This window comes from Conger conger, chromosome 2 (genome assembly GCF_963514075.1).
Source record: "Conger conger chromosome 2, fConCon1.1, whole genome shotgun sequence".
NCBI lineage: Eukaryota > Metazoa > Chordata > Actinopteri > Anguilliformes > Congridae > Conger > Conger conger.
Genome location: NC_083761.1, coordinates 3,520,970 through 3,534,292, shown reverse-complemented (window position 1 = coordinate 3,534,292; position 13,323 = coordinate 3,520,970). Strand labels below are relative to the sequence as shown.

The 13,323-nt window shown below is 52.1% G+C and overlaps 1 protein-coding gene across 1 annotated transcript in view; it reads right to left on the bottom strand.

Annotated features, from left to right (window-relative positions):
* The window catches only part of kif16ba (kinesin family member 16Ba), a 101,864-nt gene that overhangs the window by 27,308 nt on the left and 61,233 nt on the right, over positions 1 to 13,323 (bottom strand). The window contains exons 20-23 of the mRNA XM_061223166.1: positions 12,573 to 12,940; positions 8,057 to 8,144; positions 6,558 to 6,608; positions 236 to 358 (exon numbers count right to left, since the gene is read on the bottom strand). Of these exons, the coding sequence (XP_061079150.1) occupies positions 236 to 358; positions 6,558 to 6,608; positions 8,057 to 8,144; positions 12,573 to 12,940 (630 nt within the window). The remainder of the gene's footprint in view (positions 1 to 235; positions 359 to 6,557; positions 6,609 to 8,056; positions 8,145 to 12,572; positions 12,941 to 13,323) is intronic.

Here is a 13,323-nt window from a genome sequence, read left to right as displayed (position 1 = left end):
ATAGACAGAAAATGAGAGAGAGAGGGAATGAGAGAGAGAGAGGGAATGAGAGAGAGAGAGAGAGGGAATGAGAGAGAGAGAGAATAAGAGAGAGAGAGAGAGAGAGAGAGAGACAGAGAATGAGAGAGAGAGAGAGAGAGAGAGAGAGAGAGGGAATGAGAGAGAGAGAGAGAGAGAGAGAGGAGAGTAAGGGAGCCCGGAGAGGGCCCTGAGAGATCACTGACCCACAGCTCACCTTCACTTCAAACTCGTAGTGCTCGTCCTTCCCCTGCCCCCGCAGCACGTACCGCGGGATCCCCACTCTAACCAGGTCCCTCGTCCCGTCCGGACCGGGGGCCAGGGGCCGGGAGGCCAGCCGCTGCTGAGGGAGGGGGGACCGGGGAGGGGGGGGGAGGAAGAGGTAAAAGAGCACAGCACTCAGGCAGGGGGAATCAGAAACCAGGACACCGGCATTTGGAGCTCTGGAAGGATCCCAGTTACACATCCAGGTTAAGAGCGTACATTAGAGGATGGCATTATGGCGTACACCTGCAGCAAGCACCCAGAAAAACGCACTTAACGCTAGAAATAAAGTGGAGCTGTTCAGGCAGCGGCTGACGCAGATGCATTCAAACACGTCGGGGAGGCAGAGCGACACACGCGTAATCTCTCTCCGCGAGTGCTTTGATGTACAGCGCGATGCTAATACCTGTCCGTTAGCCTGACGCGCGCTAACGGCTAATCTGCATTTAAACTCCAACTGAACCTGAACTTTAGCTCGGAAACGACAACAACGCAGGCCTAATGACGAATAAACGCACGTGGGATTACAGACGCGACAGACAACTCGCACAAACCGTGACAAGCCGGAGCCAGGGATTATAGGAGTGCAATCTTTATTTAAATTTCTCTCGACATAAACGTGACAGTCACCGCACACCAAATATGACGTGCAGTCCGTTTAATCATATTTTGTGAATTACATCCATATCTCCATTCTTTTGCGGTAAGAAATTCATAATAATTACTGAATTCTTTATTCAAGGGACTGTGTGAATGTTGCAGAAGAAAGAAGATGAGACAGAATGACAAACTCAAACAAAAGGCAAAATAAGGAAGACCAAAAAAAAAAAAAAAAAAAAAAAGACAGAACAAATTTGACCTAAAATATCAGCATTGTCAAATACTTAACTTGTACTTAGTTAATATATTTAAAACTGTTCAACTGTATTGTGCAACAGAGTGTGGCATGCAATGCCATATAACAGCCATTCCACCCCATCAAATTCAATGATGAACAGAATCCACAAACTTCAGATTATTAATATGAAGTTCGGCTTTTTGGCCGACTACGTGCTGAAAGTGTTGCTTCACTTATTCCATTTGTCAAACACCTACACAGACCAACGAGACACACTTAAAAATAGAGAGGCGTTAAAATCGTACAAAAGATTTTAAAAAGCAACTGGGGCTTTTGGGATTGATCCTGAAAATGGCACCTTTCAGCATCGATCGCAATGCCAAGAGCCAGCATAAAGCCACATTATGAGATATCATCAGTACAATGCCTTAAATTAACGAGTCATTTTTCCACAGCTCCAAACAAACACTACATTTTGTGTTATATTCTCGCTTGCGGTCAGTTGAAATGTGTTCCGTGTATAATTTCCCATTCGTAAGCGAGAAAAAGCACACAAAAGAATAAGGTCACCAGAATTACAAAGAAGTTGATATTTAAGATGTTGTTATTTCCCCTCTGTTGAGCGTGAAGACTCTTTTTTTGCACAAGACAACAGCTTTTTTTTTTGCGAAACATCGCGTCAAACGTCAAAAGTGCAGGTTTTGTGTCGACAAACTAAGAAAAACACCGACACTTAATTTCCACTTGACATTTCCTCTTCCCACCTTCCCCCCCCTCCTCACCTCTGAGCATTAATTACAACCGTTCCAATTTTAAAACGCAAACTTCACCCCCCGATGCAACCACGACGCCCCGTGCAAATTAAGCGAGCAGAAAGCGCAGCTGCCTCCAAGCGGAGAATCACAGAGTGAGTGACGGGAAAGCGTGGGCCATTATCCGCAACAAACCGAAAAAACGGAAATTCATTTCCCCTCACATAACCAACCAACCAGCCAACCCTCCCCCTGCCGTCCCAAGGCCTGCCGTGTCTCCGTTAAACCCGGCAGGAATGCAGAGTGATCGCCGGGGAGGAGAAAAATACTAAATAAAAAAACGTATGGATAGAAAGGCACGAAGCCGGAGTTTGAAAAATGACAGACACTAATTGAGTCGACCTGTCAATGGGGACGGCCTTGCGAGAGCCAGGCATCCCCGTTCTATCGCTCCGCCAAGCTGACAGGGTTCAATAACGCCGGCTGAGGAGAGGCGCACAGCGCTGAAGGGTGCCCCTTATGCAGCAAAGTTCCTGATAAAGGAACCCTCCTCCTCTTCACCCATCTGGCATGCGCTGCACCTTAAATACGGCAAACCGGAGAATGGGGAACCAATTTGTTGGAAATGTCAAGGACTAGGAAATTGAATCGGATGAGAGACACACGTGCGCCCGCACACACTGAAGCACACGTGCGCGCACACACACGCATACACACACTCACACACACACACACACGGAATAACGAGAGGTCAGCTTTCGGTTGTGTCCTATGAAAGGTTTAAAGGCCTAATGTGTGTCTAACACATCGCCAGGTGGAACCTGATTAAAGACAGGAAACGGATCAAAGTGCAAACTGGCAAAAAATATTATGAACAAATTCCACAAATAAAACAGAATCGACAGAGACAGAGACAGAGACACACAGACACACAGACACACAGACCAGCATAATGCCGTACACAGACACACAGACACACAGACCAGCATAATGCCGTACACAAACGCACATTTCTTAAACGTCTTTTTCTAAATTCAACTCGCAATAGTGTTTTAATAAAACTATCACTTTGGCTTGTTTCTTCGCGTCATCTTTTCGGGTTTTTGGCCGTCGTCCGCGCCTCGCACCGCAGCTCCTCAGTCAGACCGCCGACAAGTGATGAACGAGGAGCGCGGCCTCCGCCCGGCAGCCGAACGTCAGCTTCCAGACATCGGCGCGGGGGGTGGCGTTGGAGCAGCCGAGCGACGGGAGGATCAGCACGCCGTTGGCGGCCCCGTTCCGCCGCCTGGGCCGGGCCGGGCCGAAGACCACGTCCAGCTGGAGCGCCCCGTCCCGCTCCGCCACCAGCACGCAGCGGACGTCCGAACAGCGGCGCAGGGCCAGCCCCTCGAAATGGGCCCGGCGGGGCGGCATGGCGAAGGAGCCGGGGACCGGGTAGAACACGCCGTCCTCCTGCACCAGCCCCAGGTGGGTGTCGGTGAGGAAGAACTGCGAGATGGCCTTCGGGCCGGGGCCGGGGTCGGGGGTCACGGCCACGCCCACGCTGGTGTAGAGCAGGAGCCCGACCTCGGCCAGGACCGGACGGTCCTTCCCCATGTTGCTGTGCAGCAGGCAGGCCAGGTCGGCCAGGACCTTGTCGAACTGGGCGCAGACCCGGAAGCCCTTGGCCGGAAGGTCGGGGACGCGGGAGGCCCAGTCCAGAGACAGCTCCATGAGGTCCCCACGGAGGAGAGGGTGGCTCCCGGAGACCTCCTCTTCAGCCCCGGGGCCCGGGGCCTTCAGCAGGGCGCCCAGCAGCTCCTGGGTGAGGTGCTTGCTGTGGGTGTAGACGGTCAGCACGCTCTCCGCCGCGCAGCCCTGGAGTCTGACGTGCTGCCCGGCGAAGCCCACGTGGACCTCGGCGATCTGCGGGAGGGGCGTTGTGTGGAAGACGGCCAACGGCGCGTCGGCGTCGGGGTCGGAGGTCAGCGCGTACAGCGCGGAGTCGAACAGGAGCACGCAGGCGGCCCTGGGAGTGGGCTCCCGGCAGTTGGCGACTCTGAGCCAGAACACGGCGAGCAGGCTTTGGGACAGGGCGGGCGGCACCACGGCGTGCAACTGGGCCAGCAGGGCGGGCGGAGGGAGAGCCTGGAGCTCCAGCAGGGGCGGGGGGAACTCCACCAGCCCCTGGCGGAACACCCGAGCGTTTCCGCCGCTCACAGAGTCCTCCATCATCCTCTCGGACGGCGAGGCGTCGCCGGACACGTGGGCGTCCCCCGGGCGGGTCGGCGGAGTCTCGGCCAAGCAGCCCTTCCTTTTCGGGACGCGGCACGTCAGGGGCACCTCCAGGTACGCGTGATGGATGGGCGGCCGCTCTTTAATGACCGGGTGCCTGTGCCTGGAGGAGGTGCTGGCGTGCGGGGCGTCCCCCGGCGCCGGCGGCCGGATGGCTCTCTGCAGCCGCTGACTGGCGTCTTGGCACAAGGAGGAGACCCGTCCCGCCAAATTGCCCAGGATGAAGCTGTGGTTCGGGCCGAGGTCCCGGGACGCGCGCTCATTATCCCGTCCCGTCCGCGGGCGTCTCTCCGCGGACCCGTCGTCGGCGTGACCGAATTGGCCTTCCGACGGGCGCCGCTTCGCGGAAGTTTCCGGGCCCGCGCCGGCCGCCGGGATCTCCGGGGCGACGTCCCGCACGCGGTAACGAGCGGCCTGGAGGAGGGGCGGCCCCGTCTCTAACGAGGTCTCCGCGGGCTCCGGGCTGCGGCGACCGCCGCTAACGGTGAGGTAGCCGCCACCGCCGCCCCCGTCTGATGGACTCGGGTCGACGACTCCGCCGAATCCGTCGCCTCCCCCCGGGACCCGTGACGGCCAGCGTCTCCGACCCGCCGGCCCCTCCCCGTGACCCCCGGTCTCCCGGCGATGGTCCTCCACGCCCGCGTGACGCTCCATGGCGGCCACGGTGGCCTCGACGCGTCCTCGTGGTTTATGAGGCACGTCCTGAGACGTCCTGGTCACAGACGCGGGATAGAGGCGCTCCTTAGGGCCATGCCACCGCCTCCCCTCCTGCGTGTCCGCGCCGGCCTCCAGGCCCCAGGCCAACGGGACGGCCGGCTGGAGCCCAGGCACCAGTTCAGGTTCTGGTTCTGGTTCAGGTTCAGGTTCAGGTTCAGGTTCTCTCTGTGTGTGGAGAGATGGGAGGGGGGGCGCTTTGACTCAAAGATCCAACCAACCAAAAAAAAAAAAAAAAAAGATTATTACTTGCTGCTTTGAAAAGAAAAAAGAAAATCATTCAGCAATTTGGCCCAATTAAGATAAAAAAATAAAATAAACTCCACCGTGAAGGCACTTGAAAACAATTACGAGGGTGAAATTATCACCTTAGAGGAGAACGATTGTAAAGAGGAGAGGACAGCATGCTTAAATGTAAGATTCAGTGCCCAAATAAATTAAGGATCGATTGTTTTTTTTTGTTTTTTCCCCATTTGTTCAGCTTTGAAATACAGACTTGGCATCGTTTCTTCCGCTTTATTTTCTTCCTTCCCTATACACATCCACCGCGTTCAGATTACACAAGACGCAGAGAAACTTCTCCAACCAGTGCCAGCGTGCCTCAGATTGCTTTCTAAAGCCCACACCAATGTAAATTTAGATCGCTTCATCTCAGCTCATGCGTTTCACAAAACCAAATAAACCACCAGAAGACTACTTATGTAATGTTTTCCATTTAAAAAAAGGAATAGACCAAAACTGAACGCCCCCTCCCCCACCACAAAAAGAAAGAAAGAAGGAGAACAGAAAGTGGGGTAAGTGTGTCCCCGGTGGGAAGATAAAACACTGTAAAAACCCTAATCCTCCGTGTGTGATTTGGACAGAGTGTGTCGGCAGGGAACTTGCACTGACGCATAAGGGTTTAACTGCGTTAAGCCCGGGGGTAAACATGGGACAATACACTCCCCCCTCCGTGGACTGAAGCACGTCACGCTTCCCGGAGAAGTGGAGGAGGACACAAAGAACGGAAACGGATGAGGAGGCCCGGGAAACCAAATAGCAATCCCGAGAAAATTACTTTGTTCTGAATTCGGTGCTGCGGGTAACGGGAGGATGTTTTCAGCGACAGTCCCAAGGTGTTAGTAGGAAATGATGACAATCAAAGATCCAAATGCCAGTTGATAAACAATTATTTCTGAAGGATTATTCCTTTTTGTGGTTTAGGCCCCGTTTAGACGACACAACAGTTTGTTAAAAAACTGAAAAGTTTTTCCCTTGCTTTTCCCAAAAAAATCTGCGTTCGTACGACAACGTTACGATAAAGATGCCCCCTTTACACAGTTGCGCAAAAATATTTTAAACACTGTAGTAAGCATGCCAGGCCAGTGGGTGGCGGTGTAGCTTTGCAACTCAACAACAAAGAACACCGCCACACGCCTGCGCATGCGGTCTTCCCCTTGTGTTTAGACGTCATCACCAACCTCCTCCCCACAGTTCTCCCACCGTTATCACAACAATTGCGTCTCATCAATTTACACGGAAACGGTAAGGACGGCAAATAATTCCAGTGCGTTATCCAAAGTTTTCAGCCCTCCAAAACGCCGGTGTCGTGTAAACGAAAGGCCCAAACACAACAAAAATGCGCCGTTTTCGGCTGGCACCCTCACTTTTCCCCCCGCACCAGATGACCCAGTTAGAAAAAAAACGTCCAGCCCTACCTTATATTTCAGCTTCCTGGAATCCAGGCCGTTTTGAGACCTCTCGTCCTCCTACAAGGGAAGACGGTAATTTTCTGAGCGCTGCAATCAACAGATCTATAAAAATACGCTGCATAATGCAGGCGAGCCAGTGGGCCATAAAATCAGAGCAGGCCGGGAGTATAGCTCGTGGCATTGCGGGGCCCAGGGAAAAATTATAATCAAGAAAACCAGCAGAGAGAGAGAGAAAAAATTATATAAGAGGCAAAGTAGTCACATTTCGTCATGGCCAGAAATCATTGCTCGGCTTGAAACGATCCTGATGATTTTCCATGATATTAAAAAATAAATGAAAATCAATGAAAACATGAAGGGGGGGGGGGGGGGGCGGTCAAATTGAACGGTCCGGTTAAGGGTAGACTACATGCTCGATTGTGGGGGGTGGGGGGGGGTAAGAGCAAGCAGAAGAACATTTGCTGAACAGCACCATTTCACCAAGGAGGATTATGGGTAACGCATGCAGGTTACGATCCGTTATGTAGTCCTTCAGCGCGCACGATCGAGGCCACGCCGCGACCTCAGCTTACCTCCGTCAGTTTTACAGAGACGTCGTCCGCAATAGACTTCTCTTCCTCCTCCTGCAAGACGGAAGGATTCGCTTTTTCCTTATTCTATTTTAACCTTTCAGTAGCGCCTTCAGTAGCGGGAAAAGGTGCCGAACCCCCGTGAACCGGCTCTCCGGCTTCAGTTCTGCTCGTCAAACAGACGTTATCGCGCGATTGACAAAACCGCAGCCCGAGTCTAGAGTCGGCAGGCTTTCATACTTTTTTTTTTTTTTTTTTTTTTTTTTCCAGCCTCATTAAAAACTCGAATTCGATACAGGGGAGCGCGAGAGAGCCCCAGGTCGCACTGGGCTGTCCGTTAAAAAGCCGCTGACAAATGCAGTGTGTAATGCACAGTGACAGTTCAACTAAAAAAAGAAAAAATAAAGAAATAAAAAATAATAATAATACATACACTGAAGTGATATGAAGGCTTGTCTACCCTGCACGGTTATCAGAGCAGCAAACGCCTACCTCCCTGTCTCTTTAGCATTGTTAGTGACATCAGCCTTGCTCCAGTAAGCCTGCCTACCTCCCTCCTACTTTAGCATTGTTAGCGACACTAGCATTACATTATTGCCATTTGGCAGACGCTCTTGTCCAGAGCGACATAAAGTTCCCCCTGGAGCAATGCAGGGTTAAGGGCCCAACGGCTGTGCGGATCTTATAGTGGCTACACCGGGATTAGGACCACCGACCTTGCGGGTCCCAGTCATGTACCTTAACCACTACCGCTACAGGGCGCCTACCTCCCTGCTACTTTAGCACTGTTAGCGACACGGGTCTAGCTGCAGTTAGCCCGTGTGGCCGCTGCGTGAGACCTGGATGGGGGGGGGGGGGGGGGGGGGGGGAGGGGGGTGGCGTGTTCTGAACTGCCATCAGGAGAGGGATTCGATTCGATTCGACGGGGGTACGTACTCTCAGGCACTCCGCGCTGTGCTCGCCGTTGACGAGGCTGATCTTCTGCAGCCTCCTCTGCACCTCCTCCTCGATGTACGCGTTTATCCTGGAGCGAGACCAAAAAAAAAACAGGGCAAGGAGGCGGCGTTAATTAAAGAGGCCATCTTTAATTCATCCTTACCAGGGAGCCCCACGGAGAACAGACGCTCCGCCACAAACACAAGGCAACAATCGCACGACGGGACTAATGAGACTAACAAAACAAAGTCACAGTCGGGCACTTCAGATAAACAAGACCGCTGCACTCCTCGGTAGTCAGATCAAGAAAAAAAAGGTGAGAATTGACAGGCCTAAGTTGGCTCTGAACACCATTTCGCATTTTTCGTGCAACGGAACGTGGTTTTCCCCACGTTCTGCAGACGGCAGGAGGCAGGACTTCAAAGAGCAGCGTTAATGGAGTGATTCTGTAAGCCAGCAGTTACAATTTAGCATTAATAACATTCCTAAATCCTAATTATATTTACAAGGAACAAAGAAGCGATATCCGTACCGGATAAAGTGTGAAGCCGGGACACTTGTTTGGAAATTAGCCGTTTGTTTGTGATGTCATGTTTGAGACCAATATTTCCTGGCGAGGAAAAAAAAAAAAAAAAAAAAAGGCTAATGGCTTCCAACAATTCAGAAAAAAAAAGAAATCCGAAGAAAACAATTCTGTAAGATTTGAATAGCAAACAGACCAACTGTCCGTGTGAGATTAGAAGCACTCAATTAACTGTGAAATTAAATATGACCCTGCGCACGCAGAACGCCGAAATCAAACAAACCTCGAAAGGATTATGACGGCAGACTTCCTTGGGATTTTCAGCATTACCGCGACGTGACTGGGAAAATGGACAAAAAAAAAACCCGCTCCTATCCTATCCTCACTCCCTTCTCTCTCTCTCTCCCTCACTCCCTTCTCTCTCTCTCTCCCTCACTCCCTCACTCCCTCCACTGACAGACTAAGAGCACAAACTCAGACCGACCAGGCGTGCGAGACTTCCGTCTGCTGGTGAATAAACTGATCACTTTCCCCGAATTGCTATAAAACGCAGCATCTTACCCCATCTTATCCCATCGGTTTTATTGCCCCTCTGGACCTGCAGCACTAAATAACCCCTGAAGGGGAGTAGAACGTTGGAACGGAGCATATATATATAGACACTCAGCAACATTTCATTTTGTGAAGAATGCAGCCCGTTTGGTCTCAGCGTCAGCGAGAGTGGGGTGCTGACACGCCCGCGTACGATAAACACTCGTCATAAACGGCGCTACATCTGGACCCATTTCTCCAGCTGTCCGCGGCACCATCTTACACAGCGGGATCTCGGGCGCTGCATCCTCCGGGTGGCTGCATTACGGTGAAGATACAGACGGCAGAAGTGCTATTATTCAGTCGTTTGGGCGAGTTTGTCCTCAACTCTCCTGTTGACTTCAAAATACTGCCGAAGACTCATCGAGTCTTAAACCCTAAATCAACGTTTTGCCTGCGGAAACAACCCGACATTCATCAATCTATCGCAGAAATACCGTTTCTGCCACTTCTCTGAAGAAATACAGTTTCTTTGGACTGCAGATTAGACATTAGGAAGTATTTTTTCCCCCCCAGAGGGAATAGCTTGCCAGGGCATGTAGTGGAGGCAGAAACACTGGGGGTTTTTCAAGACTAGGCTTGATACGGTGCTAGACACTATTTAGCTTTTTGGCAAACTAAGCAGAGGGTACACGTCAGTGGTAGGAAAAAGGCGAGCCTTGCTGGACTGAATGGCCTGTTCCAGTTATTTCACTGCCGTTAAACCCGTGATGGAGACCCTGGGGGGGGGAGGCCCACCTGTCGTCAGTCAGGGGGAGAACAGCCGGCAGGGTGGGGCGGGGACTGACGGGAGAGCTGGTGTGACTGGTCGATCTGTCGTCCCCGCTCACCGAGAAGCTCCGCCCACTGACCTCCCCCTCGCTCAGCCTCTGCTTCAGCTGCAGGATCTCCCGCTCCATCCTGGCCAATGAGAGACAGAGACACGCAGCCGTTAGCCAATGAGAGAGAGAGAGAGAGAGAAGCAACCGTTAGCCAATGAGAGACAGAGCGAAGCAGCCATTAGCCAATAAGAGAGAGACAAGCAGCCGTTAGCCAATGAGAGAGAGAGAAGTGGCCATTCACCAATGAGAGAGAGAGAGAGAGAGAGAGAGAGAGAGAGAGAGAGAGAGAGAGAGAGAGAGAGAGAGAGAAGCAACAGTTAGCCAATGAGAGAGAGAGACAGGCAGCCGTTAGCCAATGAGAGACTGAGACAGGCAGCCGTTAGCCAATGAGAGACTGAGACAAGCAGCCATTAGCCAATAAGAGAGAGACAAGCAGCCGTTAGCCAATGAGAGAGAGACAAGTGGCCATTCACCAATGGGAGAGAGCTTGACAAGCAGCAGTTGGCCAATGAGAGACAAATACAAACAGCTTTAGCCAGTGGGAGGGACAAGCAGCAGTTAAAAAAAATAATTGACTTAAAAGGCAAAGGATGGAAAATTAACAGCTAATCTATGCGATTTGGGTTTCTGTATAAAAAATATTTTTTGGGTTTTCAAGAATTTAGATTACAAACACAACAAAGCAGTGCATTATGGTCTCGAAGCGTCTCGAAAGGGGAGCAGACTTCTCTGAACAGCCGTTTCTTGAACCGCACACATTTATAAAATGTAAAAGTGTGTGTGTGTGTGTGTGCGTGCGTGTATATACAACATTTTATTTGAGTCTTTTTGGATGGTGTGATGTTAGACGGCTACATCTGCGTGAGCTCCTCTGCCCAAAAGACACGGTACCGTCACGACTGCAACATCCGTACAGGTGTTCATTCTCCGGGAAAAAAAGCGACGACATTCAGAAAGAGGGACACGCAGAGAGACTCAAACCGTCACTCATCACGACGGCGCTCCGGCTTCCATCGGCGCGGAGTAAATCTAATTGTACAGAACTTTTCTTTCCGAAATCAACATCTTGGCAGCGCTACGAGACTATTCCTAAGGGGCGCGGCGACAAACACGTTTGACAGATTGATCCCTTAAACACATATTTATTTGTTCCACTTAATCCTTTAAGCGGAGCGACAGTGGCAGCCGGCTATTCAATTTCACACCGCGTTGTATTCGCCGAGCCGAACGGGCGGCCGCGGCGGAAAATCCGGCCGAGGACACAAGCGATCGACGAGACGCAATTAGCCGCAACAAAATGGCCGCCAACCAGGACGACGACGGCGCCGCGGACCAATCGGAGAGAGTCGACTCTCCCGCTCTTCCTCCTACGGCTCGTTTTAAACACGGTCCAAGTTAACAATGCAAAAAAAAAAAAAAAAAAACGGGCGAAATCGCCGACCGCCGTGTTTTCCGACAACACGCCGACGGTCCCGCACCTGTTCTCCTGCCGAACCCGTACTCCGGAGCGTCAGAGAATCACACGCACTCACTCCATTATACAGGTGGGCGCTTTAATTGTACCTCCGCTCTTCCGTGAAAGCGATGAATTAATGACAATGCGGGAACGCCGCCCTGGGAAGCGTACGGCGAATATTAATAAAACCCCCCCCCCCCCCCCTCGATTTCAAAACAACACAAAAAGAAAGTGAAACTTAAATACGTCTCCAGGCATTGATACAGTTCAATCGAGTGTGGAAACGTCCCCGAATAATATCCAGGAACAGTTTAAAAGTCTCACCAGACAACGCCGTCTGTGTACAAAAGAGATTTAGTGTGTGCCGTAGGCTGGCCTACTGTTCTTCTGTCAGCATTGCTTATGAGTCCCTTCAGTAAAAATTAAACCTTCTCCCCCCACAGCTGCTCAGCTCCCACGTTCAGGGTAGTGGCACTAGCTTCCATTTTAGAGCCCCCCCCCCCATCTTGGTTTGTGTTCACCTTCTGAAGTGAAGAAGCATGAAACTGGAACTGAATTCATGAAAACGGCTGTCGCCTGTTAAACTCTCCTTTTCCTTAAGCTGCTTATCCTGTACAGCAGGGCTGCCCAACCCTGTTCCTGGAGATCTACCGACCTGGAGGTTTCCACTCCAATCCCAATAAAGCACACCTCATTCAACAGCTAGAGCAGGGCTGCCCAACCCTGTTCCTGGAGATCTACTGTCCTGTAGGTTTTTCACTCTAACCCTAACAAAGCACACCTCATTCAACAGCTAGAGCAGGGCTGCCCAACCCTGTTCCTGGAGATCTACTGTCCTGTAGGTTTTTCACTCTAACCCTAACAAAGCACACCTCATTCAACAGCTAGAGCAGGGCTGCCCAACCCTGTTCCTGGAGATCTACTGTCCTGTAGGTTTTTCACTCTAACCCTAACAAAGCACACCTCATTCAACAGCTAGAGCAGGGCTGCCCAACCCTGTTCCTGGAGATCTACCGACCTGTAGGTTTTCCTTTCAAACACATTTGGCGCAGCTGATTCGACCAATCAGCAGCTCAGTTCGACTCGCACACCTGCGTGCAGAAACGCGCGAAAGGGAGGTCTCACCTCTCCCCATCCTCCTCCAGAGCCCGGTGCTCCTCCTCCAGGCTGACCCCCAGGCCCTCCACCTGGTCCTCCCCTTCCCCCTGGAGGACCTCCAGCCGACGCTTCTGCCCCTCCACCTCCAGGCCCACGGAGGCGCTGCGCTGGAGGGCGGAGTGCCTCCTCTCCAGCCGGGCCACGGCCTGCTCCAGCGCCTCCCGCTGCCTCCTCTCCTTCCACTCCAGGATCTCCTGCTCCTTCCGGCGCACCTTCTCCTCCTGGCGCGCCACGTTGGCGGTGAACTCGTAGGTCTGCTGCAGCTGCTGCAGCTGGTCGGCGCTGGAGCAGTACAGGGAGAGCTGCTCCGCCTTCTCCTCCGCCTCCTTCTCCACCTGCAGACGCCATTTTACACACCGCTGTTACGCACACACACGCCTGTTACGCACTCCACACACCCCTGTTACGCACCGCACACACACCTCTTATTGAAGAGGGGGGTTGCCGGTTCCATCTCGCCCAGGCCGTGTCGAAGTGTCCCTGAGCAAGACACCTAACCCTGAAATACTCCTGACGAGCTGGTTGGGGCCTTGCACGGCAGCCAATCGCCATTGGTGTGCGTGTCTGTGTGTGTGTGCGTGTATGAAATGGTGAATGAGAAGCGCTATATAAATGCCAAGCATTTACCAATAAAAACTCCTGCACGCTACATCTACTGAAAGAACTGCTACACATTTCAGTACAGTGGGAGCTGATAAACCTTCCCCTCCGCCGCCTG